Source organism: Terrapene carolina, unplaced genomic scaffold (assembly GCF_002925995.2).
Source record: "Terrapene carolina triunguis isolate 2854851 unplaced genomic scaffold, T_m_triunguis-2.0 Scaffold211, whole genome shotgun sequence".
Taxonomy (NCBI): domain Eukaryota; kingdom Metazoa; phylum Chordata; order Testudines; family Emydidae; genus Terrapene; species Terrapene triunguis.
In genome coordinates this window covers 35504052-35529021 of record NW_020664562.1, presented here as the reverse complement: position 1 = coordinate 35529021, position 24970 = coordinate 35504052, and the positions used below count along the sequence as shown (strand labels likewise).

The following is a 24970-nucleotide window of genomic DNA, read 5'->3' as shown; positions in this document are numbered from 1 at the left end:
GAGGATCAGCATTTCTCACTGTACAATCAAGCCACTGGGCAGATGAAGGAGCTTAAAAATGGTGAACTGCAGGATGTAGGTCAACTAGGAGGTTCAGAAGAAAAGCTACCATCTGAATTCCTTATGCAGAGTTTAGAGGCCATAAACTCATACGACCACAGGAGGAAAGCAATTTAAATTATCATTATTCTAAATACCCCAGAACAAATTCTTATTATTTGGATATAGTCAAATTGGTGTCATCCTCTGTGAAAATGAGGAAAGGAACATCAGTGTTAAATTATAAAAGCAAATTGTTGTGGAAAAACAGCACTGCTAATCATATTAGGAGAACTGGACAAGAGAACAAGTTGCCCTGGTTATAAGTTCTAATGCATTTAAAGCCACAACAGTTTAAAAAAAAAAAAAAAAGTCTCTTCTTTCAACATATATTGCAAAGTAATACTGTACCTTGGATTTTGCTTCTCAGATACTTCAGGAGTTCTTGGGTGCCTTTCTAAAAATGCAGAGAAAAAACATGAAGATAAAAGCACTTGTCAATCAGTATTTCTGAAATTTTATTAGAAACAATGAATGAAAAGGGTCAGTATTGTAGGGAAAGCTCATAGCACTGCATGTTATTAAGGTTGCCTGACACTTTCCACTATATCATCATGTTTTCAGTTGATTATCAACTTTGCCAAAAATTTTAACCATTTGGGCTGAAGATTTCCATGTCTGGTATCTGCCTCAGGCTAATTTTTTGGGGAAAACGTCAATCATTTCCAACAATTAAGTCAGAGAAAACCACATTGTTTTGCCAATGTTAAAATATTATGGTAACCTTTTCTTTAAAAAGCTCTAATGCCTTCATGCTTTGGAGCAAAGACTTGAAATTTGGCAGGGGGTGGGCCTTTGGCTGTTCCTGTGAACATCAACCCAGATTCGGCTAAATGTAATAAGCCCTTGAAAAAATCTCAGTTCATACAAGCTCAGTAGAGAGTTCCTCACAGAGTGATCAGTTCAGTTTTCTGTACACTCTTCCCCACAAAGTGACTGAGCATGTTTCTGCCTGCCCCAGGATACAGGGGTGAAGCCAGATTTTTCCTTTAATTGCCACCTCTGGCTGCTGCAAGGTTAGGAAATGTAGCCTGTATTTGAAGTGCTCTCAGTGATCTCCCTGCTGACACCCAGGCAGCATGGAGAAGGGAATCTAACTGAAATGCAGAAGGGACAAGAGCTGGACTAGCAGCAGGGAAAGGATTGGACAAGGAGCCTAGTGAGATTGGGACTGGAGAGGAGGGGAAGAGAGAAACTGTGACTGGGAGTTGGGGGAGGATGGAGACTGGGATTGAAAGTCCAAGGGGGAAGGGAAGCTGGGACTGGTTGAGCAAGGAGACCGGGATTAGGAGCTGGTGATGGAGGCGACTTGGACTGAAAGGTGCTGAGGGGAAAAATTTGTACCAGAATGCTGGAGTGTATACCACTGAGATCTGAAGAGGAGCTGGAGGGAGACTGGGATTAGAAATTAGTGGGGGGGAATGAAGACATTTGACAAGGAGCTGGGCTATGGGGAGAGTACTGGGACTGGCTGGGCAAAAAGACCTGGAAAAGGAAACAGAGATCGGAGACTGGGACAAGCAGCCAGGCAGGGTTGGGGTGGGAGACTGAGATGGAATGAAGAACCTAGTGTGAGAGACTGGAAACTGGCAACAGATGAGACAGATCAAAGAAGGAGCTAGGTGGAACTGGTTGGGCCAGGAGACAGAGGACAAGATGTTGGGCTGGGGTAGAAACAAGAGAAACTAGGAATGGAGGGGGGGAATTGGGACTCAAACAGGCAACTTGGGAGTGGGAGACTAGGACTGGCTAGGCACAGAGACTGAGATGAGAAGCTTGAGGAATGGAGATGGAGACAGACTATGTAGGGAAGAAGAATGGGGCTGGGACAAGGAGCCAGGGATGGGGAAGAGACAGGACTGGGACAGATTGGAAGAGACAGGGCAGAAGGATCTGCAATCACTAGAGAACACTCCCCTCTAGAACCTGGTGAAGAATCCAAGTTTTCTGAGTCTCACTGTTCCTCTGCTATCAGCTAATATATGTCAAACCCACAGGCAAAGTGGGTCTGCCATCCTCTATGAGGACAGCACTCCAGCTGGACACCTTACTTATTATCAGTTACTCTGTTAGTTCAAGTGGCAGAGGTCTGTGTGGAGAACCTAATGGTTCCAACCCCACTGATGAACCATGTGGGTTTCAATATAATAGCAAACGATGGCATTTCTGATTTTTCAATTGCTTTTTAAAAACATAGGAAATTACACAAAAAATACATTAAAAGAACATTATTAAGGTTCCTAAGTTAAGCACCCAAAAGTTAGGAAGTGCCAGAATTAATGTTGCCTGTGAAACCTTAATTTGTCCCCCTTATGACTCACTATGATACAGTCTTTAGTTCCATGCTCACGTACTATTTTTCCCACAGGACCCATGCCCCATTTGTTGCAGAAACTGGAAGTATTGCAGAAGCTGAAGTACTACTTGTAGTACTGAAGCATAAAGGTTTAGGCCCACTCATAACTAAAGGCCTGCCCCCCCAATTAAGGAGGATGAACCACTAAACCCAGGCCACAATTGATTTCTGGGGACAACAAATGACCTGTTTTTCCAAAGGTTAAAAAAAAAAAAAATATCAGAGATCCAGAGGGGGACACCGAGCAGCGAACCCCTGACAGCACCCACTGCTCCTCAAAGGAGTCCAGGGAGTCAATGGACTCTGCTCAGAGGCATGATTGGAGAAGGGAACGGAAATAGGCCCCACAGTCAAAGAGCATCCCCCGCATACAGCTTCCTCCTCCTGGTATGATGGGTGGCCACACTGGTCAACGCCAGGAGGTTGACGAAGTGGTCCTGCAATTTTGTGGAGCCACAGATGGGTGTGCAAAAATCAAGAGGTGAGGGAAGAAGCACAACCAGAATCTCAGTAAGAGGTTTTGGAGGAGTCGGAAGAGGAGCTGTAACCTGACACACCCCATGTAAATGTGCGCCCTGAAAAGGTGTGTAGTGAACAAGGCAGAGAATTGCAGAAAGAAAATGGATGGTCTCATGGTTAAGGCAGATGAATGCTGTTCTGGGGAACTGGATTCCATGCCTGCCTCTGGCACAGAGCTTCTATATGATGCTAGGAAATTCATTTAAACCAAACTTTTCATATGTGGTTACTGATTGTGTGTTCCTCATTTACTGGTGCCTAATTTAAGATCCTGGGGTCTGATTTACAGAAGCGCTGAATCATACAAAACTGCAGCTGAAGTCAATGGGAGCTCTGCTCTGAACCTACAGAGTGCTATATAATGCTAAGTGCTCTGAAAAATCAGGTTCTAGCTGTCTCAAATTGGGCAGCCAAAATTAGCGGATACTTCTGACCTTAATTTCTCAGTTCCCCATCTGTAAAATGGGGATAATACCATACCCTCACTTCACAGGGGTATTGTAAACAATCATTCTGAAGCACTCAGATACTATAGTGATAAGAACCTGTCGTGGGGTATTCAAACCCTGTACCAGGAAGGAGGAATTAAGAACCAACTCTGGGCCTGGGGAACCCTACCCTGCCACACCTGCAAAGCATGTATGGCTTGGAGGAGGAGCTCAAAAGGAGAACAGACCAGCTCTGTAGGAGGGAAGACAATGGAGATAAAGTGACCTTCACATGCAGCTCCTGGGAAGAAGCACTGCAGGTGGTCCAGCTGCCTGAGCTTTCTGGCTGTGGTGACTTTGCCAAACCCAAAGAGGAAGGACATGCAGAAGCTCTGAGACTTTCCCTTTGATTTCAGTTTTTTAGTGACTATGCATTGGGAAAGAGGGGACTAGTAGGAAGTGATCCAGGGAAGCAGCAGTATAGTATTTTGGGTGCATAATTTAGCTGCCTACTATTGCACCTGGAATTGGAACCTTAGGAGAGGGCAGGTGCCTGTTCTTCATATGGGGGAATTTGGACAAGAAAAGGCCTTGAAGTCAAAGAAGAGTCAAGAGCCTGAGACCCCGACCAGGTGAGTTCTGGAGCCCTTCGCCTGACCATAGGTCTGTCTATTGCTGGACTCTTTATATATCCCCAATAGGGCAGACATAAATATAGGACCTGGACGGAGGGCTGAGTCACAAGAGGGGGCAGACCATTACAGGGCTGGAGCAGTTATCTGCAGGGCATACCCAGAAAGAGGAGAGTCTACTACACCTGCACCCGGCCACAAGGAGTCAATTCCTTCACAGTGCCACAGACAACCCCACAAGGAAATTAATAATTCTGTATTCAGAGCAGGGTTTGAATAGTATGCAGGCCACACACTGAAGAATGAGGAGAAAACACTATTGAATAGCTACTCATTAATTTATCATCATCCATCCTGTGCACTGAATAAGGTAGGGGTTCTGTGGAGAAAGACAGGATATAATAACGTAATTAAAGACTATCATAATGCATACATATGGCAGGAGACAACATAATTAAGGTTACACAATCAACCTTAATTGTGGCATTCCTTAACTTTTGAGAACTTGCATTTGTAATTTTAATGAAGTCCTTTAACATAGGAATCAAATACAGCTTGATATATCAAACTAAGTGTACTTACCTGTAACATGTCTCTTCGAATAGTTCTCAAAGGATTTCCCTCTAATGCCAGGAGTTTCAACTGAGGAAGATTCCCCAGAGCACAAGGCAAGCTGCAAATAGAAGTAGCTCATTTCAGAGAGTGACTTCAACAAAAGTAGAATATGATTAGCACCAGTCAGTCAGATCACCTACTATTCTGAATCTTAGATACACAAGGATATCACATGTAAGAAAGAAGATGTAGTGGAATCAAGACCACAAAAGGTAAAGTGAATCAGAAAAACCACCTCAGGGTTCAATTTTATTTTATAACCAAATCATTTAGTTGTTTTACAAAAATACTGAAGCACAATGTAAGTTTATAACTACAGAATTATTAGAATAATAATTCACTGCTGCAAACAATGAAGACTGATTTCATTAGTTATGCCTCACCACAGATTCATGTGGTTTTTAATCTTACCTACTGATATCATTGTTGGTTAAGTCAAGTCGCTCCAACCCCTGAAGCAGAGTAATTTCATCAGGCAGTGATTTTAGCTTGTTATCTCTAAGCTCTAACACGCAGAGAGAATTCAGATGCTTAAGATGCTCTGCACTTAACACTTCAATCTGATTTTCACCAACATGTAACTCCTATTGAAGCAGAGAGCATCAAAATTATATTTCTGTGGCAAAATGTAATTTACTCATCTCAACTCTGACACTGCACCTCCATTTTAGGGTGTCCAACTTGACAAAGTGAAGGGGGTAATGTTCATAATTACAAGTCACTTCTGAAAATCTTGATCTTAAAAACCTAACTGCAGGAACCCACATTTGAAAAAGTTAGCCTTAAATCTTTTTTGTCCTTAAAGCTCTGTTGCTTATCCCATTTCTGAAGGGTTTGTTATTGAAAAGTAACAACACTATCATTGTTATAGATACCACAGATAATTCATTTACAATATAGTACATGGCCTAATTACTAAAGAGGAGAATTTTTTTCATTTCCTTCATAGCCCTTTCGTATATTTTTCTCATGTTATAAAAAACTACTGTCCCCTACCAAAGATACTTATACTAACTGATGATTAATATTAAAGTTATGGGGCTAACTGTAAATAAAGCAGATATGCTCTCAAAGCATACATGTCTCAAAGCATGGGAGGAAGAGAAGAAGTATGTAGAAAAGAAAGGGGGTAGGTTCCCTTGTAGGATCCCCACTTACATACAGAAGACAAATCTTTCCTCATCAAAACATTTAAGAAACTTCAATAGAGACTTATAAACCACAACACAATAGGCATTCTATAGTCTGTCACTCAGCTAATATGCAAGATCCTGCATCATCAAGTATTAAGAATTTTGGTCACAAACGAACATTTGGGTATATGGTTTGTATGTATAGAAAGACTATATATCTTCCCTGCAACAAAAAGCTAGGAATAGCAATAACTTCCTTTCCAGTAAATCTGGATCTTCGGACATCACAGCACATTGATCCACGTAGGTTTTGCTATAGGTTTACACTATATGACTCTGATAATATCTATATGACTCACAGAATGCAACAAAAGCACGCCTTGCAGATGTCAATGGGATTTATTTTAGGTTTTGCCTTCTGCACTCAAGATGCAGTTCTCAAATCATAAAACAAATGTGAATAGAATTTACAGTCTCTACATGGAGAGATGTGCTTCTCATATAAGCTTTCAGAATATTCTTACTCAAGACAGGTCCATCTTCCTGCTAGGTACAGATCAGACGGACAGCCCATCATTTTACAAAATGCTTGGAACAACAAAGCATTTCTAGAGACTAGTATAAATCATATATCTACTGTATATTATTACATTCAGTTTTTTCAGTCATTCCCCATAATCCTCATTTTTATTTTCCCAAATTTAAAGATAGTTGTAGATTTATCTTCCAGTTTAAGTTTAACTGTTACTTGTAACTGTTACTACTGTGCACACTGATAACAATTCTGTGCCTAGCATTATAGTTTAAGATAACGTTTAAAGTAATTTGTGATAATTTACATGATCACAACAACAAAGCAAGGTTAAGAAAAAAAGTTTACTCCGAACCCATTTAGATTACAAAAGCTGTAACAAAACATACCTTCAGTAACTTGCATGATGGAAATTCTGGTAAATACTGTAATTTATTTTTTCTTAGATAAAGCTGTTCTAAAGATGCCATGCTGGCCAATTCAGAAGGTATGGTTTCCAACTGGTTTTTAGTACAATCCAGTTGTTTTAAGCCTAGAGAAATAATTTCAGTGGTGAAAAACTGAAATATCAAAAATTCTAAAATTTACTTTTACTAGAGATGCAGATGGCACCCAAAATATGCTTTTCTAAAATAAGCTTTATGTGGCAGCTGTCAATTTCAGAAATACCTACACCTTCAGTGTTTGCAAAAGCTTTCTGTTTGTCTAATTATAAACAGACTTCAAAGATTTTCAGAGTACTCTATCCACATTAAATATTAAGTATTCAATGACAATGCAGAGAGTTGGCCACATAGTAGGCCTTGTGTGGGGGCTCGGATTGGAGGTGGTATGGAGGGATCACAAGCTAGTCTACACATAGTTAAAGTATGTCAGTTTAGAAACTTAGGGTATGTCTTCACTACTGGCTGGATCGGCAGGCAGCGATCGATCCAGCGGGAATCGATTTATCGCGTCTAGTTTATAGGCAATAAATCGAGCCCCAAGGCCTCTCCCATCAACTCCTGTACTCCAGCTCAAGCGAGAGGCGCAGGTAGAGTCGATGGGGGAGCGGCAGCAGTCGACTCACTGTGGCCAAGACGCCACGGTACGTCGATCCAAGTACGTCAACTTCAGCTACGTTATTCATGTAGACCAGGCCTAACAGTCTACCATCAGTACACAATCTGTTCCTCTTTATCTGCTACAGCAATTACGGTCCATATTTAGCTTAAATGGCTATTAAGACTGATGATTTAAGATGATTCAAAGATTAAAGCTGAACTTTTACAAGTAATCCATTTATACTTTCTCCAGCTCTAATTCCACCACCTCCTTTATGCGCTTGGTTTTCCATACAGCATATGCCATAAGGAAAAGGCTCATCTGTTATATAATCTTAACCAGAACACTAGCCTCTAAGCAGAACAAGGTTTATCCTTGCTCTTCTTTGATTACTCCTCACATTCCATCAAGAAATGACAGCTATCGGAAACCTGAAGTTTGATATCCAGAGAACCCATGAGCTATGACTAATTTCAGCCATTTACAGTACCTCACATTATACCTATTTATTCAGCTGCAATAAAAATGCAAGCAACATCTTTCAAGACAAGAGACTATAGATTTATTGTAAGACATTTAAAATGCTGTGGGAAACTAGTTTACTTTTCATTGCGCTGATTTCTGCTGGCAGGTTCTTCAGTTGGTTATGGGCCAAATTGAGTTGCACCAAACTGGTTAGGGAAGCAAAACTGGATGGAATGGTTGCAAGTTGGTTGTTGGAAAGATCCTGGGCGGGGAAAAAAAAATAATTGAGACGTGGTAGACAAAATGGCTTTGAAGAGTGTTTAGAAACAGCCCATGTGCAAAGTTAATCACTGAGAGAGAACATCAAATGTAGTTGGGTAGCATGTTTGGGAGTTTCCCTCGTTTAGGGACAAGAGCAGAAGACATGGTTCTCCAGTAGTGGTGAGAGTAGCGTCAAATACAGTAGTTTTTCTATCCCATGCTTCAAACATCCTTACATTTTGTTGGCTTTTCTTTAACCGCTGCTATGTATTGATAGATTATTTCATTGAGCTGTCCGTGACGACAACCAGGGGTGGGATATTCACAAGTGCCTAAGTGACTTAGGAGCCCAGGTCCCTTTGATTTTTTTTGCTACACATTTGAAAGACTTTGGAAAGGGTTTAATATTAACTTCAAGATAATAAACTTTACATCTATTGTCTTTAGCTAAGTGTGATGCTGCAAAAAGCTCTAATATTTGGCAAACTAAATAACATGGTTTCAATCAGACATAGTGTCACATCCAATGGTACCCAGAAATCATTAGAATATTTTAAAATACTTATGAAGTGGGTGTAGATGGTAGCCCTGTCAAAGACAAAGTTCAAAGTTTTTGAACTGCCAATAGCAAAGTACAGATAAACCAGCTAACCAAGAAAAAAAATCCATTAGAAAAAGACGCAACTTACTAACTCTTCTAAACTGATAAGCTGTCCAAACCCATCCGGTAAATGACTCAACTCATTGTGTTGGAGAAGTAGGCTCTTCAAGTGTTTCAACTGTGTCAGCTCTTCTGGAATATTTTTCAGCTTGTTGTGACTAGTAATAAAATAATAAATGTGAAGGGATACATGAGTATGAACCTGTTCTAAATTCAACTGTTTGAAATATTTCTGTTTCACACAGCACTGTGCAAGATAGTTAAGGTTAAGGTAGTAGTACAAATGTAAATGGATATAAATATTAAGCAGATTTTTAATGGTTAGTTTTCTAGGTTGTCCTCCCTTATGTTTATTTGCTCAAGACGACTTTAAACCACCATCTGAAGTTACGCTTCAGCTGAATCTTGCCTAGTTGCTATTCTACCAGACAGCATCTTAAAGAAAATTGTACCTATAGTTTTCAGTCCACAAATCTGAAGGTTCATATGGTAAGAACCACTTTTCAACACGAATACGCTTTTAAAGTTTCATTGTCAAACACATTCCATATGAAGAGTACTTTTTATCCTTTAAACTGAAGCTGTTAGACTGAGCGCACATCTTCCTTTGAAGAATTAATAGATGAAAACCTAAAAACTACCACAAGACTAAGGAAAGGCCTTCCCTGATCATATCAAAACCCAAATATTGAGGTTTTCAGTGTTTTAAATATGTTCATGAAGTACAAAAACAAATTCTGTCAATACAGAGACAAAAAAAAGAGCATAAAGGCTTGTGGAGGTGCCTTGCAAGTCCAGGATCTGAGCCAAAGCTCACTGAAGACAATGGACAGACTTCAGTTCACTTCAGTGTGCTTCAGATCAAGCGCCTAATCACCAGAAAGCAATGCACCTTGCTATATATAGTAACTTAGTCCAAGACTTTCAGAAGTAATGAAGGAATTGAATCCCCAACTCTCGTTGACTTTTAATGAGTTAAGAGAGTTGGGCGCGTAGCCCCCTTTGCACTTTTGAAAAATTCCATCCTTAGTGCCCGGAATCTTCAACATCCTTATTTGTCACGTGATAGGAGAAGTAACAACATATAGTGTACATTTATCAGGAAATCAAACTGAAGTTTTAGGACATCAAAAATATTTAAATGTAGAGACAACATATGTTTTCAGTGAGCAGTGACATCTCCAAGACTCAGGCTCCCACTCTTTCACTGAGTGTTTAAATACAAATAATGTTGGCCTTCTTCATGAAAGAAGTGCTGTCCGTTTGTTTTCAGGGCTGCCTTGCCAGAATTCTATTCACTAACTAGTCCCAGAAGATATTGGGGGGAGGGAGGGGGAGGACGGGACCCCCACCCACAGACCTCAACAGGCAAATGGAATGTCATTACATTTTTCTATTATCAGTCAATCAAATGAGTAGATTCTGTATCTGAGCTGGTAAATTTTCACAACAATTTTACATGACTCATGTGAGCATGCTCAGACCACTGTTTTCTCCAAGCATCCTTACGTGTGTCAAGTGTCAGCAGTGGGGATCACATTCCAGATAAAAATATGACTTAGTCACAACACTTCTAAGAACTGAAACCTGAGAGATCCAGGGTCTTGGGTCTGAGATGTACACTTACACAAGTAAGGATTAACATCACTGGGCTAAAAGCTCTGAAAATTAGCTGGAAGAACTGTGTATAGAAAAACCAATGAATATAATCATTGACCAATAACAGTTTAAAAAGGTGACAAATCAAGGCCTCAATCCTGCAAGTAGAACCATGAAGGCAGCCCCCAATGCCTGTGCAATTTGTCTACCTAGGCATAGCAGTTTATCTGCATGATTCTCTTTGCACAATCAAGGACCAAAATGGGACTTTGTCATTTTATGAACTTTACACTAAAATATCAAATTGAAAGCCTGACTACACTCACAAAGTTCTCCCCTCACTGCTACAAACACATTTAATAACACTGAACACAGTGCTGGTTTAGAGAGCTTTTCTTAAATTACAGGAAGACAATTTTAGAAGATTTTAAGTTTCTTAACCACTCGACGCATATTTACTGTATTCAGATTTGTAAAACATATTTACCTGACACTGAGCTTCTGAAGATTTTCCAAAAATCCTATAGCAGAAGGAATAGATGTCAGCTGATTATCATGTACCTAGAAACAAAAAGGTTTTAGAAGTGTAACTGCTTATCAATACCCTTTTTTTTTTAATATAGCCAAGAAACAAACTATGCTACGTGCATACAAAAGAAAATTTTGTACAAGGGCCTTGACAAGTGCAAATTGTCAGGATAATTTCATTACTAATAGAACACTACAGAGTTACCTGTCTGATAAAAGCTTCACTCAGTTGACAGGAAAAGCTGTGAGAAGCAGAGGTGAGAGATGAACTAAAAAGGTTGGGGGAAAGTGAAAAAAACAGCCTCCTTCTAATGGGGTACAGGGGAGGCCCCCCCCTCCCATTGGCGGACAGGCAGTAAAGCTCTGCTTTTTCCCCCCAGCAGACAGGAGGAAAGGGGCAGAGGAGAATTTACCAGACACTTTGAAGTCAAGATGAAAGACATTTCTCTACTGGGAAGTCCAGTTCTCTTCTTCCCAGCAGCTTGATGGGGGCAAGTCTATCCCAAAGTGCTATAGCTGAATCCTTTGATTTGAGATTCCCCCTAACCAACCAACCACACACACACACACACTTCTGATCTTCTGTATCTACCTCTGGCTGTATCTAAGTTTTTCCAAGTTCTGAAAAAACAACAAGGAGTCCTTTGGCACCTTAAAGACTAACAGATTCATTTGGGCATAAGCTTTCATAGGTAAAAAACCTCACTTCTTCAGATGCATGGAGTGAAAGGTACAGATGCAGGCATTATATAATGACACATGGAGAAGGGAGTACCTCACAAGTGGAGAACACTGGTGAGGTACTCCCTTCTCTTCATGTGCCACTGTGAATACTGTGAGGTACTCCCTTCTCTTCATGTGTCATTATATAATGCCTGCATCCGTAACTTTCACTCCATGCATCTGAAGAAGTGAGGTTTTTTACCCACAGAAGTCCAAATAAATCTGTTAGTCTTTAAGGTGCCACCGGACTCCTTGTTGTTTTTATGGATACAGACTAACACGGCTACCCCCCCGATACTTGACTCCAAGTTCTGAGTACATCTATTCCTTAATTTTTCACTCCTTCAGTGATCCTCCCAAGAACCCTATCCAAATGCCCTTATTCGCCGCTACCATCCAGAAAAGGGCATTGCCAGGGCAACCTTCCCTCCAGGAAAGAAGAAACAACTCTCTCCCAAACCAACCAGTACCACTGTTTTAGCTTCTTAAGGGCATCAGAGTATGCTTTCATGCTGACAGGATCTGAGCACATTGCCTCTGCAGCACTCCAGGTGCCAGAACACAAGATATTACAGTGTTATTGCAGTGCTCTTGCGATTACTAATATACTAGAAACCTGAGGTACTGAGATACAATTGTGATGGTGGCTAAATAAATACCTAGAGAGTTTGTGGGGAAGGAGTGTAGACGAGGGACTCAAAATTCTGTTTTGGGTCCTGACGATCCCCCAGGTGCCTTTTCTCCTCAAAGACACTATCTAGGCAAATCTCTATCAAGGAGGAGGACTGGACTTTGGTCCTCACAGGCAAGTTATAAATAATTGTCCATTATGGAGTATCCGGGACCTTCCTGTGAAAAATTTGGTTCTGGCAACTGTCAAAAACAGGATACTAGATTAGATGCACCATTAATCTGATATGTTATAACAATTCCTACATTTCCCTAGGAACACACCAATACCACTTTAATACATCCAGCATTTAATACAAGAGAGGGGAACTTGAGACCTCTGTGAGGAAATCTAGTCCTTCCCCCACCCTTCCAGAATGCAAGCACAATCTGATAACAGGTGCTCTTTACTTACATCCAGTACAGTGAGAGCAGGCAAAAGTCTGACATCCTCAGAAAGACACTGCAGTTTGTTTGAGGCTAAGATGAGTTTGGTCAGATCTGTTTGCTCCCACCAGCGATCAGCAGCACCAAAAGAGAGATTTTGATGGGCTTCCTCGGGAATATCCAAATTTATTCGCCACACATTCGCAGGTACTACACACAAACAAAAGTGGCATATTTGTACAATAAACGTCTCCAATATTTAACCTTAAGCTTTTACGGTCATCACTGTGGTTATCCAAAAATGTTTAATAACTTTATTCTTCACAGAGCTGGTTGGAATATTTGTTCAAATGAAATGGACAAAAAATTGACTACTTTCACTAGTATTTCCCCCCTATTTTCTGATCAGCTCTCATTCTTAACCAAAGTACTTATGTAATCATAAATTGTAGTTAAACCAGCTGAATTGGCTGAGCATCATGGAGAGTGTGAGGAAGAAGGTGTCAGATCCTCATAACTGAAAGGGCTTGAAAAAGGCATTTACAATTCTGGGAATCTACAGAATCCCCAGCTGCTCCTGAACAGCCAGGTGCCACTGCTTGTCTAAACTCTAAAGGACCTTTTTTAATAATCTGTGCTTGGTTGCAACAGCCAAATCCTTTTTTTTATTTATTTGAACCTATGCCTTTGTAGCATCCAGAGTTGAGTTGAATATTATAATGCGCTACCCCTCAGGACTGTCCAGAAGCTTCAGCTAGAGCAGAATCCATCAGCTCGCTTATTGCCAGGGTTAGCCTTATACAAAGAGAGAACATCACAACTATGACCTACCTTCCAATGGCATTCCCAAGCCCTATGTGGTTGGGATCCTAGCTATCAGAAGACTTTTTGCGAAAGTCACCTACCAGTCCGGATCTACCAGCCTTAGCAACAACGGGAGCCCTATTTAACATACAAGCCCAGGCCCACACATGGGCGGATAAAACAAACATGTAGCATCACATCTTCAAAGCGCTGCATTAACAGTGCCCCGGGTTATTCAGATCCCGCAAGGGGGACAGCCTGGCACCCCCCCTTACCCGCATGGCCCTAATGTGAAGCACTCGCCTTGAGTCCCGTGACGAGCTCTGGAGCAGCCCGTCCAGGGATCCCAGCCCTGCCGTGGGGCACCCACCTACCCAGCACGGTGAGCCAGGTGCCCCTTCCCTGGGCCGTGGGGTGGCAGCATGTCTGTCCCTGGGGGAAGGGCAGGGCGTGGCCTCGGCGCACAAGGGGGAGGGATACGCCGGTCTCCTTCATGCCTTCGAGCGAGCCCGCCCCCCGCCTGCCGGGGAGCCCCACACACCGGGTAGGGGAGTGGCCCTAGGCTCTCGCTCTCACCCTCACTCAGGTCGCGGCCTGCCAGGTTTAACTGGCCGTTCTTCCTGGCCGCTCTGATCAGCCCCTGCGGCACCGCGGACCCCGGCTCCCCCGCGTCCCGCCTGAAACCGGCGCGAGGATCTCCAGCTTTCCCTCGGCGTGCCGCCGCCATGTCCCCACAGAGCGCCGCACGCGGCCCGCCCAGCCCCAGCCTCCCCTCGACCGCGTCAGCCCGCCCCCCAAACCAGGGAGGCGGGCGGAGCCAGCCTCGGCCTCCGCGTTCAGCGCCGGCGGGCGCGGTGGGGTGGGGTCACCGCCTGCCTCCAGGGTGCCTCTGCCGCAACTCCACCCCCAACGTGGGCCCCTCTGCCCCAATCACCCCTTCAGGCCCTGTCCGCCGCCTCAGTGAGTCTGGGAAATCTGCCCCCATTCCTCCTCGCTGGCTACAATTCACTCGCCCCCGCGACTTCTCCTTGTGTCTGTGGTGGTGTTTTGTCCTCCTGTGTTAAAGGGGGAACCTAACAGTGTCAAGCGCGATGCATCGGTCAGCGACCACCGCCATCCGCAGTTTGTTAGCAAATGGCATTAACCCCGCGGGGTAGTCTATCCATCGAAATATCCAAGTCCCTTCTGAATCTTGCTCGAGCCCTTCCTTACTACTTCCTTACTGATCTGTGAGCCGGAGAGGCTCCAGGTTAACTTTTAGACCCCGGGCTGAGTGAGTTTGTAGAGATGGCAGTTAGAAAAACCATCTTGTAAACTGAACGGATTGGATCTGGAGTCATCCTGAGAAAATGAACCCGGAACCCCACAACGTCCTTCCACAAAGTAACTTTTCAGAGTAGAATCACACTTTAAAACCTTGTGATTGTTTTGTAAAAACCTAGTTTACTCAAACTTCTGACAAACACCTGGGAGAAAAGCTTTGCGAAGATTCAGCTCATTTCAAATTGAGGTCTAAGAGTGCTCCTGCTCCCTCCAGAGAAACCCTGTTTTTCTCAGAAGACCCCATGCACTGCTATGGGTACCCGCATGGCCCCACAGTATGCCAACATTTTTATGGCTGACTTAGAACAACGCTTCCTTAGCTCTCGTCCCCTAACGCCCCTACTCTACTTGCGCTACATTGATGACATCTTCATCATCTGGACCCATGGAAAAGAAGCCCTTGAGGAATCCCACCATGATTTCAATAATTTCTATCCCACCATCAACCTCAGCCTAGATCAATCCACACAAGCGGTCCATTTCCTGGACACTACTGTGCTAATAAGTGATGGTCATATAAATACCACCCTATACCGGAAACCTACTGACCGCTACACTTACCTACATGCCTCTAGCTTCCATCCAGGACACACCACACGATCCATTGTCTACAGCCAAGCTCTAAGATATAACCGCATTTGCTCCAATCCCTCAGATAGAGACAAGCACCTACAAGATCTCTATCAAGCATTCTTAAAACTACAATACCCACCTGCTGAAGTGAAAAAACAGATTGACAGAGCCAGACGAGTACCCAGAAGTCACCTCCTACAAGACAGGGCCAACAAAGAAAATAACAGAACATCACTAGCTGTCACCTTCAGCCCCCAACTAAAACCTCTCCAGCGCATCATCAGAGATCTACAACCTATCCTGAAAGATGATCCTTTACTCTCACAGATCTTGGGAGACAGACCTGTCCTCGCTTACAGACAACCCCCCAACCTAAAGCAAATACTCACCAGCAACCACACATCACTGAACAAAAACACTGACCCAGGAACCTATCCTTGTAACAAAGCCCGATGCCAACTCTGTCCACATATCTATTCAAGTGACATCATCATAGGGCCTAATCACATCAGCCATACCATCAGGGGCTCATTCACCTGCACAGCTACCAATGTGACATATGCCATCATGTGCCAGCAATGCCCCTCTGCCATGTACATTGGCCAAACCGGACAGTCTCTACGCAAAAGAATTAATGGACACAAATCTGACATCAGGAATCATAATACTCAAAAACCAGTGGGAGAACACTTTAACCTGTCTGGCCATTCTATGACAGACCTGCGGGTGGCTATCTTAAAACAGAAAAACTTCAAAAACAGACTCCAACGAGAGACTGCTGAGCTGGAATTGATATGCAAACTAGACACAATCAACACAGGATTAAATAAAGACTGGGAATGGCTGAGCCATTACAAACATTGAATCTATCTCCCCTTGTAAGTATTTTCACACTTGCTTCTTATCAAACTGTCTGTACTGAGCCATCTTGATTATCTCTTCAAAAGTTTTTTTTCTCTTACTTAATTGGCCTCTCAGAGTTGGTAAGACAACTCCCACCTGTTCATGCTCTCTGTATGTGTGTGTATATATATCTCCTCAATATATGTTTCACTCTATATGCATCCGAAGAAGTGGGTTGTAGCCCACGAAAGCTTATGCTCTAATAAATTTGTTAGTCTCTAAGGTGCCACAAGTACTCCTGTTCTTTATGCATAATAGGAGAGCTAATATATTTATATTATGTTAGAGAGGCCAGGCAAGTGAAGTCTGATTGCAGTAGGACATGATATCTAATCAGACCATTTAAAACTTTGCTCATTAATAATTTTGTAAACTATTTAACAAATACTTTGGAGAAAAACTCTTTGTTGAACATTCAGCATGTCTGCATCTTCAGCTAAAGATGGAGAAAGACCCCAATCCCCTCAGTTATCCAGAAGTCCTCAAATGAAAACAGGGGAGATTTGCCATTCCTGAAATTTCTAAGAAAAAGCAAGCAGAAAAAAAAACCCGTTTCAAAACTTCTTTATGTACCATAAACAAACACAAAGGGCACTAAAACAAAGTTTTTCTTCTTTTACAGGTCACATTTAATGTGGTCAGTATGTGGAATTGTCTTGTTTTAAAATAATATACACTGATGGTTTTGCTATCAAATGTATTTGGGAATGGTGGACAACTGTCCCACACCAAGACAATACAATTCTGGTGGGAAGGCTGTTCTTCCCCCAGCTACATCCCTTCTAACTCTTGATGTTTCTCTATAACAGACACTCATCCTCTATTCATTTTCATCTCCTCCCACACCTGCTTCCCGAAGACATCTGTCCTGAGCATGCATGCTGTATTTCCCATTTCTCAAACCCCAATCCTCACTGTGAGAGACTCCCCCGCCCATGCACAGTCTCCTCCCTGAGAGACAATGGCCTCTTTCATGAAATTCCCCCATCCCTCCCACACACACTCTTCTTCTTCCTCCCCTCCTCCTCCCTGATGAAGCAAAGAAATGTCCCATGCCTGGTTTCCAATCCCATTTCCTCAAAGAGGAAAGATGGATGTTTCTCATAGCACAGTCTTGCTCTGATTCTAGGTCCCCTGAAAAAATGGAAAGAGATAGGCTCCCCACCTCCCCCCATCCTTTTCTCCCACCATAGAATTCCATAACTGATTCTACTGTACTGGAGAAGTGGCCTAAGAAGGTATTAATTATTATTATTATACATATTATTCAACTACCCAGACATCTGTTTGGAAAATAATACAGCAGGGCACAGACTATCCAAAAGTTACTGGAATATATCGGAGACCATTTTTTATTTCAGAAGTTGGAGAAAGCTTCTAGAGGAGAGGCTGTTCTAGAAGGTGGGTGTGTAACTGGTTGGAAAATCGTTTCCAGAGAGTAGTTATCAGTGGTTCACAGTCATGCTGGAAGGGCATAACGAGTGGGGTCCTGCAGGAATCTGTTCTGGATTCGGTTCTGTTCAATATCTTCATCAATGATTTAGATAATGGCATAGAGAGCACACTTATAAAGTTTGCAAACTATACCAAGTTGGGAGGGGTTGCAAGTGCTTTGGAGGCTAGGATTAAAATTCAAAATGATCTAGACAAACTGGAGAAATGGTCTGAAGTAAACTGGATGAAATTCAATGAGGACAAATGTAAAGTACTCCACTTAGGAAGGAACAATCAGTTGCACACATACAAAATGGGAAATGACTGCCTAGGAAGGAGTATTGTGGAAAGCGATGATCTGGGGGTCATAGTGGATCACAAGCTAAATATGAGTAAACAGTGTAACACTGTTGCAAAAAAAGCAAACATCATTCTGGGATGTATTAGCAGGAGTGTTGTAATCAAGAAATGAGAAGTAATTCTTCCACTCTACTCTGTGCTGATTAGGCCTCAACTGAAGAATTTGTATCCAGTTCTGGGCACCACATTTCAGGTAAAACGTGGGCAAATTGCAGAAAGTCCAGAGAAGAGCAACAAAAATGATTACAGGTCTAGAAAACATGACCTATGAGGGAAGATTGAAAAAAATGGATTTGTTTAATCTGGAAAAGAGAAGACTCGGAGGGGACATGATAACAGTTTTCAAATACATAAAAGGTTGTTACAAGGTGACGGAAGAAAAATTATTCTCCTTAACCCCTGAGAATAGGACAAGAAGCATTGGGCTTAAATTGCAGAAAAGGCGGCTTAGGTTGGATGTTAAGAAAAACTTCCTGTCAGGGTGGTTAAGCACTGGAATAAATTGCCCAGGGAGGTTCTGGAATTGCCATCATTGGTGATTTTTAAGAACACATTAGACAAACATCTGTTAGGGATGGTCTAGATCAGGGTTCTCAATCTTTTTCTTGCTGAGGCCCCCCTCAACATGCTATAAAAATGCCAGGGCCTATCGGGGAAGGAGGGGAGGGAACTCAGGGGTCCGGGGGGGGGACGACCCTTGGGCATAGGCATAGTTTTAATTTCTATGGTGGGGGGGGGCTCCCAGTGTGGCTTCCAGCTTTGTGGGGGGGGGTGATATGCTGGGGGTCCTGGCTTGGGTGCGGGAGGGAGGTTGGTCAGCTTCAGTCCCATGCCGCTCCTGGTGGGGTGGCTTCAGCTCCATGCCATTCCTGGCTTGGGGGGGAGGCGCGGTGCCAGCTTCAGCGCTGGGACTTGGGGCACTGGGTTTCAGCTGCAGGGATATGCAGCCCCCCTGAAAGGACTCGCAGACCCTCGGTTGAGAACCGCTGTCTAGATAATACTTAGTCCTGCCATGAGTGCAGGGGACTGGATTAGATACCTCTTGAGGTCCCTTCCAGTCCTATGATTCTATGATAACACGTAAGGGCCTCAAACATAGACCAGGGCTCCTCTGTGCTAGGCACTGTACAAATCTCATTCTCCCCAATCCTCCACCCCCCCGACAGCCTGTACTTTTCATGTCTTGCTCATGTTTCCTTCTGCTGCCAGATCTATTATCAATAAAAGATACCATGTAACATCTTTGAAAATAACATTTTAAAGAGAACAAGGCAAGACAAACAATAAAGAAGTACTTTCGTTTAAGCTTATCCTTAGAATACAATTTCTCCCCATTTCCCTTTGCTTATTAATTTCTTTTAAAATGGACTTTTTTTAGTAGGTGAAAGAGTACTGAAAATAATGGTGTATGTAAAGTTCTAGCCCCAGGCATAATAATGCTTCTCCCTTTCCTATCCCATCACAAAAAAAGACAAGAAAACAGCTCAATCCATTTTGCTATCAGTATCAAATAGAATTTTCTTCCGGTAAGCAAAATATACGCCTTTGACAAATTTCCTTTAGAAATTATGTATACAAAACCAAATCTCCTTCCTAGGTTATTAGTAACTCCTAGATTGCTAAAACTGAAAGAACTGCAAAAATATGTTTTCTTTTCACAGCCTATGTTCTTTACTTTTGCACTTCCCTCAACTTGGACAATTAAGAATTTAGCCATTTACAACTTTTGTTCATAGTCAGTTTCATTTTCTGGCTTTCAGGTACCAGCTCACTTTGGGTTTCCAACACTGCAGGGGAAAGTTTTTTTTTTTTTTTTTAAAGATTCCTCTGAAATTAATAAATTCTACGGGTCTAACATTTTGTAAAATACTTCACATTTGATCCTGATTCAACTTTAAAATCAAACGTTTACCAAACTACGATGGTCTTGAGGCTGGCTCTCTTTTCTTGCTTGCTCATTCATTCTTTTTCTTCAGTTTTCTTCCGATTTTTATCATCTTGTTTCTTTATCCTTTATCTGTCCCCTGTGTAATATTACTGGGAGTCAGCAGATGACACTATTACTCAAAGTTTTATGAGTTCTGCTTAACTGGATGCATTGGTTCTTAGATTTTGGATGAAATGCTCTGTTAATTGAATTGCAATTTTAGTTGAAAGCTTCTGAATGCCAGCACCATTTATTCACAGGACCTACACAATTTGAAATTGACAAATCCCCACTGCTGCCCCACTTTGAAATCACAGCAATCTCAGATTCAACACATTTCTCTGTTCAGGATCTACCTTGGATCAGTAGCATTTAGCTGTGATCTGAATTTAATTTGTTCTTGGATATTTGAGAAATCTTGTGTTACTGTTGGCTACCTGGTAATAGGATTTTTCCCAGGTTACCTGGGGGCTCAAATTGTAAACAAACCGGTGGAAGCACATTCTCAGTAGAGGTTTTTTTTGTATATTTAAAAAACAAACAAATTATCTCTACATCAATAATAATGCAAACATTATAATTAAGTAGCAGTTTGACAGTTGAAATGTATTACTTTGAAAGGTGCATTGATTTTATAGAAGCAATAAAGTGGCATTGCACTATCAATTTAAAATAAACTTCTAAAGAAGCTGTTACTGTGTAGGGAAGCATCTACCACTATCACTAACATAGTAACAACCCCTTGATGTCCATAGGTTGAGGAGGGGTTGGCAAATTTTGCTTCCATTAAAAGAAATTTACTTCAGTTACAGCAAGATCAGGCTGCAGACTGGTTTTGTTTTCAGCATAAGAGTTAGGAAAGAATTACCCTAGAACTGAAAAAATGACTGGGAAATTAATATTATTCGGGTATTTTAAATTTGAGATGAAATACTGTAGTCTACTTCTCGTGTACGGTGCACGCCTTGCTCGCAGTTCAATATCTACCCTGGGAAGTCTACTTTAAATTGACAACAGTAAAATCATTAGGAGCAGCCTTTGCCAGCTGCTGATCACACTCAACTCCCACTGGAGTCATTTGGAGAAACGGGTCGCTCAGCACCGTGCTAATGCAGGGGCTGCTGGTCCTGGAAGATCAGAGGAGGCGCCCTGCAGCTCTAGGGCTCGTAGACCCTCAAGGATGGGGAGGGGGCGCCCACCCAGGCTACAGCCTCGTCAGCTAAGAGCGCTCTGTGGCGATAGCCCCGGGCAGGCCTCAGACTAGGCCCTAGGCCTTCTGCTCTGGCTGAACTTTCTCCGCCCCCTGGGGATTCAGTTGTAGCGAGCTCGGAGTGGGAAACGGAGATAATCCCCCTCGCGCCCAAACACCGCCTCGCCTGCCAGTCTCCGGAGTAGCTCCCCATACTGCACATGCGCGGCTCAAGCAAGGCACCAGGATGAGGCGTGCGCAGGAGCAGCAAGCGCTGCAAGACGTGGTTGACTAGTACGCATGTGCAATAGCCGCAAGTCCTTGGAAGAGGTACAGGTAATGCACATGCGCAAATAGGGCTTCTGTGGGAGAGGCGGCTTGTGAGTTTGCGCAAGACCACCGAAGTACGCAGCTCGCGCCTGCGTAGAGAAGAGCAGTAAAGGATTGTGGGATACTAGTCTGCGGCCCGGGCAGGCTGGTGGAGCGGGCAGCTGGTGGCAGTTATTGCCCGACAACGGTTGTTTTGTGCGCGGGGCCCGTGCTTGTGCCCGGACGGGAAGCGGCAGGGGACATAGCAAAAAGCTACCCGTTTCCTAACGCGCTCTCCCCTCTCCCTGATGTGTTTGTAGCACTGGAGTGGGCGGCAGCGCGATGGCTTCAAGCAGCGGCACCGACGTGATTCAGGTCACCAACGTCTCTCCTAGCGCCAGCTCCGAGCAGATGCGGACACTCTTCGGTTTTCTGGGCAAGATCGAGGAGCTGCGCCTCTTCCCTCCCGAGTGAGTCCGCCAGCGGCCCCCCCCCCCCTTCCTCCCCCGCGCCATACAGGCTTCCCCTCCCCCATTCCCGGATAACGTCCCGCCTCTTTCCCATCACGCCCCGCGCCTCGCCGCCTGCTGCTGAGAGACCCGCTGGGCCGTGAAGCTTTAAGCCGTAGGGCCTGGCTCGCCCAGGCCTCGCCTGCGGCTGGTGGTGCGGCGGGATCTGGCTTCCCGCCGAAGCGTTAACCTCCCCCGCAGCCCAGGAAGCCTGCCTCACCCTGTCGCTTGTGTAGACGAGTCACCGTAAGGGCTAGCCTAGCAGCGTGGTACCGGGGGCGCTGGAGAGCTGTGTGTGTCCGCTCCCACACCCGGCTTCTCCTCAACTGGGAACGCGCCAGATTAGTTCACGGCTGGGTTTATGTCCCAGTAATAGTTTTCAAAGCATGCGTGATATCAACGCTTGAGGGAAGGACCTGGACCCGCGTGCAGTCATCACTGCTAAATGCACGTCATCTTGCATGCTGGCTGTTCCAGGAGCCTCCAACCGATAGCCCGTCTCTGGTGGGATTGTCCCTCACATACAGAACCACCGCACACCTGTTGGACAGCTGCCATTTAAAAAAAAGGGGGGGGGCTTTGCTTTTCTCTTTACAAATTTGGGATTTTCTCTCCTTAATACACAGAGAAGGTGCAAGGTGGGTAGTAAATCTTGAACCAGTGATTTGAGTTATGGTCATACATCCCAAAAAATAAATAAATTAAGAACTTAGTGCTTTGCGTTGCTGGGAGTAACTCCCCCACCCCTCCAATCTACTTCTAATGGATTGCAGTTATTTTTAAAAGGATCTCAGCTATATAAAAATACAACTCATAACAATTTTTAATTTTTTTTACAAAAGATTTAAAACAATCCATGATATACATGCATGTTCTTGTTAACACACACACAATCTGCCCAACTCACAAATGGTAATTCCAAATCCATGCAAGGAAAATCTTTAAACTATTACAGGTGATTTTTTTGTTTATTGTGCTACATTGGATGAAAAGCTATTTTTAAAGGACTGAAAACTGCAAACTTCTGTACTCTTGTTTGTTTGTGAATCAGGGTTGCCTTTGTTACTCAGAAAAATGGCTTAATATAATAAGGTGAGGTCAAAATAAATGCATTTTGTCACATAGGTCATGGATGTCCCAACCACGTGGAATTTTGGGTGTGTAACTATAATATGTAATGTCTATATGAGATATATATATATATATTTTTTTTTTTTCAATCGTGACAAACTGCCTTTATTTTGACTGTGCCTGTTTTAGTCTCCCCTCAGATGGTTTCTAACATACCATTTTTTTTTACCTAGTTTCAAATAGTTGGAGGGCCACAAAGCTTCTTTCATCCTGTCACCTCTTCCCTCTCCTCCTCTCCCCCCCCCCCCCCCCCCCCAAAAAGGAAAATCCTCCAATGCTCCTAGATGGATATGTGTATATATATTCCAACATAGGGTTTTCTGTGGTCTTGGTGTTTGTGTTATTTTCAAATGGACATTTGCAATCTGAACCCCATGTTAATGCAATTTTGTGTTGGAATTTGTAGTGTAGAGGAAAACTAACTGAATGAATACTATTGCATTAAAGTTGGTGACATGTTGTTATTATTTGAATGTCAAATATGAATGTTTAAATTTGTACATGTGGGAAAATCATATTTAAGTGCCGGAAAAGTTCATTTCTACCAAGTAACAAAGAATTAGCTGTCTTTAGCAAGAAAAATGTGTTTAGGTTGTTATATGGTCCTGTTCACTGTATTTGAGCATCTCACAATCATTTAAAAAAAAAAAAAAAAAAAAGTCCTTGTGGCACCTTAGTGACTAACACATTTATTTGTTAGTCTCTACGGTGCCACAAGGACTCCTCATTGTTTTTGCTGATACAGACTAACATGGCTACCACTCTGAAACCTGTCACAATCATTAATTTATTTTATATTTTCAACACCTGTATGAGGTGGATGTTACCATCACTCTAGTGATGAGAACCTAAGGCATAGGGTAGATTTAGTGACTTTCCCAAGGGAGTCTGGTTGAACTGGGTATTGAATATTGAACTTAGGTCTCCCAAATAACAGTCTAGTGCATCTACTACTTCTGTGCATAGGGCTCCTGACAGTAGTTGCTTCTAGAAATAACTCCTGAAGCGCCACCTTTTCCTACTGGTGAGCTCATCTACTCCCTTGTTTTTGTATATGGCCCTATGTGTTCTTAATTGGTCCCCACTCATTCACACGGGCACCCAAATTCAGTTCAAGAGTACATTATTTTCACAACAAACTATACAAGTTTTGGCAAAGTGTAAGAGACAGAATGTTCATGTCTTTGTCAGAGGTAAATAAAAATCTGCCCCGGACAGAGCACTATTGCTAGGGGACACATTGCCTTCTTAGTGAAGAAATGAAAGATTGCAAAAGCGAATATTTGCACTTTACTACATTAGGAGAAGTGTGTAATGTGTTTAGTTTGGCAGTCTGTGTTTCAACAGTACTTTGTCCATTTTAAGATTGATTTCATAGTTAAAATCCATTTCTGGCGTGTACTGTTCAAGTTACACATTATACACAAGTAGACTTTGAAAGAATATTAAGACTGCAAAGTAAGCACTCAAGTTAGGATATGCTCTGGGAATGAATCAATTCTGTAATGAAAGGAGACTCTGGTGTGTAGGACTCCATCTTTATTGCAGAAGTTGTAAGGTGTGTAGTGATAGAGGCATGGGGTTGCAGAAATAGAAACTATGATCTCATGGTTAAGTCGTGCTACTGGTAACCCTCTCATTCTCTCTCCAACCCTGATTAATCCCCAGAGCAGATCCACACTATGCACTGAATGAGGCAGGGCTTCTGTGGAAAAAATACTATGTGATCATGTGATTAAAATTGTATAATCACAAAAAACTAAATTAAGGTTGCACAAGTAACCTTAATACTAACGTTTCCCAACTTTTTAGTGCGTGAATTAAGGTTGCTACCTTGGTATTCTTTTAATTTTGTTT

The 24970-nt window shown here is 42.8% G+C and overlaps 2 protein-coding genes across 4 annotated transcripts in view; one reads left to right on the top strand and one right to left on the bottom strand.

Moving 5' to 3' along the window:
• Positions 1 to 14182, bottom strand: part of LOC113407428 (leucine-rich repeat-containing protein 40-like) — a 29247-nt gene extending 15065 nt beyond the window's left edge. Inside the window, exons 1-9 of the mRNA XM_026655937.1 lie at positions 14032 to 14182; positions 12680 to 12861; positions 10832 to 10905; positions 8774 to 8903; positions 7962 to 8085; positions 6704 to 6846; positions 5061 to 5233; positions 4617 to 4707; positions 451 to 496 (exon numbers count right to left, since the gene is read on the bottom strand). Of these exons, the coding sequence (XP_026511722.1) occupies positions 451 to 496; positions 4617 to 4707; positions 5061 to 5233; positions 6704 to 6846; positions 7962 to 8085; positions 8774 to 8903; positions 10832 to 10905; positions 12680 to 12861; positions 14032 to 14182 (1114 nt within the window). The remainder of the gene's footprint in view (positions 1 to 450; positions 497 to 4616; positions 4708 to 5060; positions 5234 to 6703; positions 6847 to 7961; positions 8086 to 8773; positions 8904 to 10831; positions 10906 to 12679; positions 12862 to 14031) is intronic.
• Positions 14183 to 21611: 7429 nt separating this feature from the next.
• The window catches only part of LOC112115986 (serine/arginine-rich splicing factor 11), a 36623-nt gene continuing 33264 nt past the window's right edge, over positions 21612 to 24970 (top strand). For all 3 annotated transcript variants that reach the window (XM_024213244.2, XM_024213243.2, XM_024213242.2), the window contains exon 1: positions 21612 to 21943. In XM_024213244.2, coding sequence (XP_024069012.1) covers positions 21816 to 21943 — 128 coding nt within the window. In that variant the 5' untranslated portion in view covers positions 21612 to 21815. The remainder of the gene's footprint in view (positions 21944 to 24970) is intronic.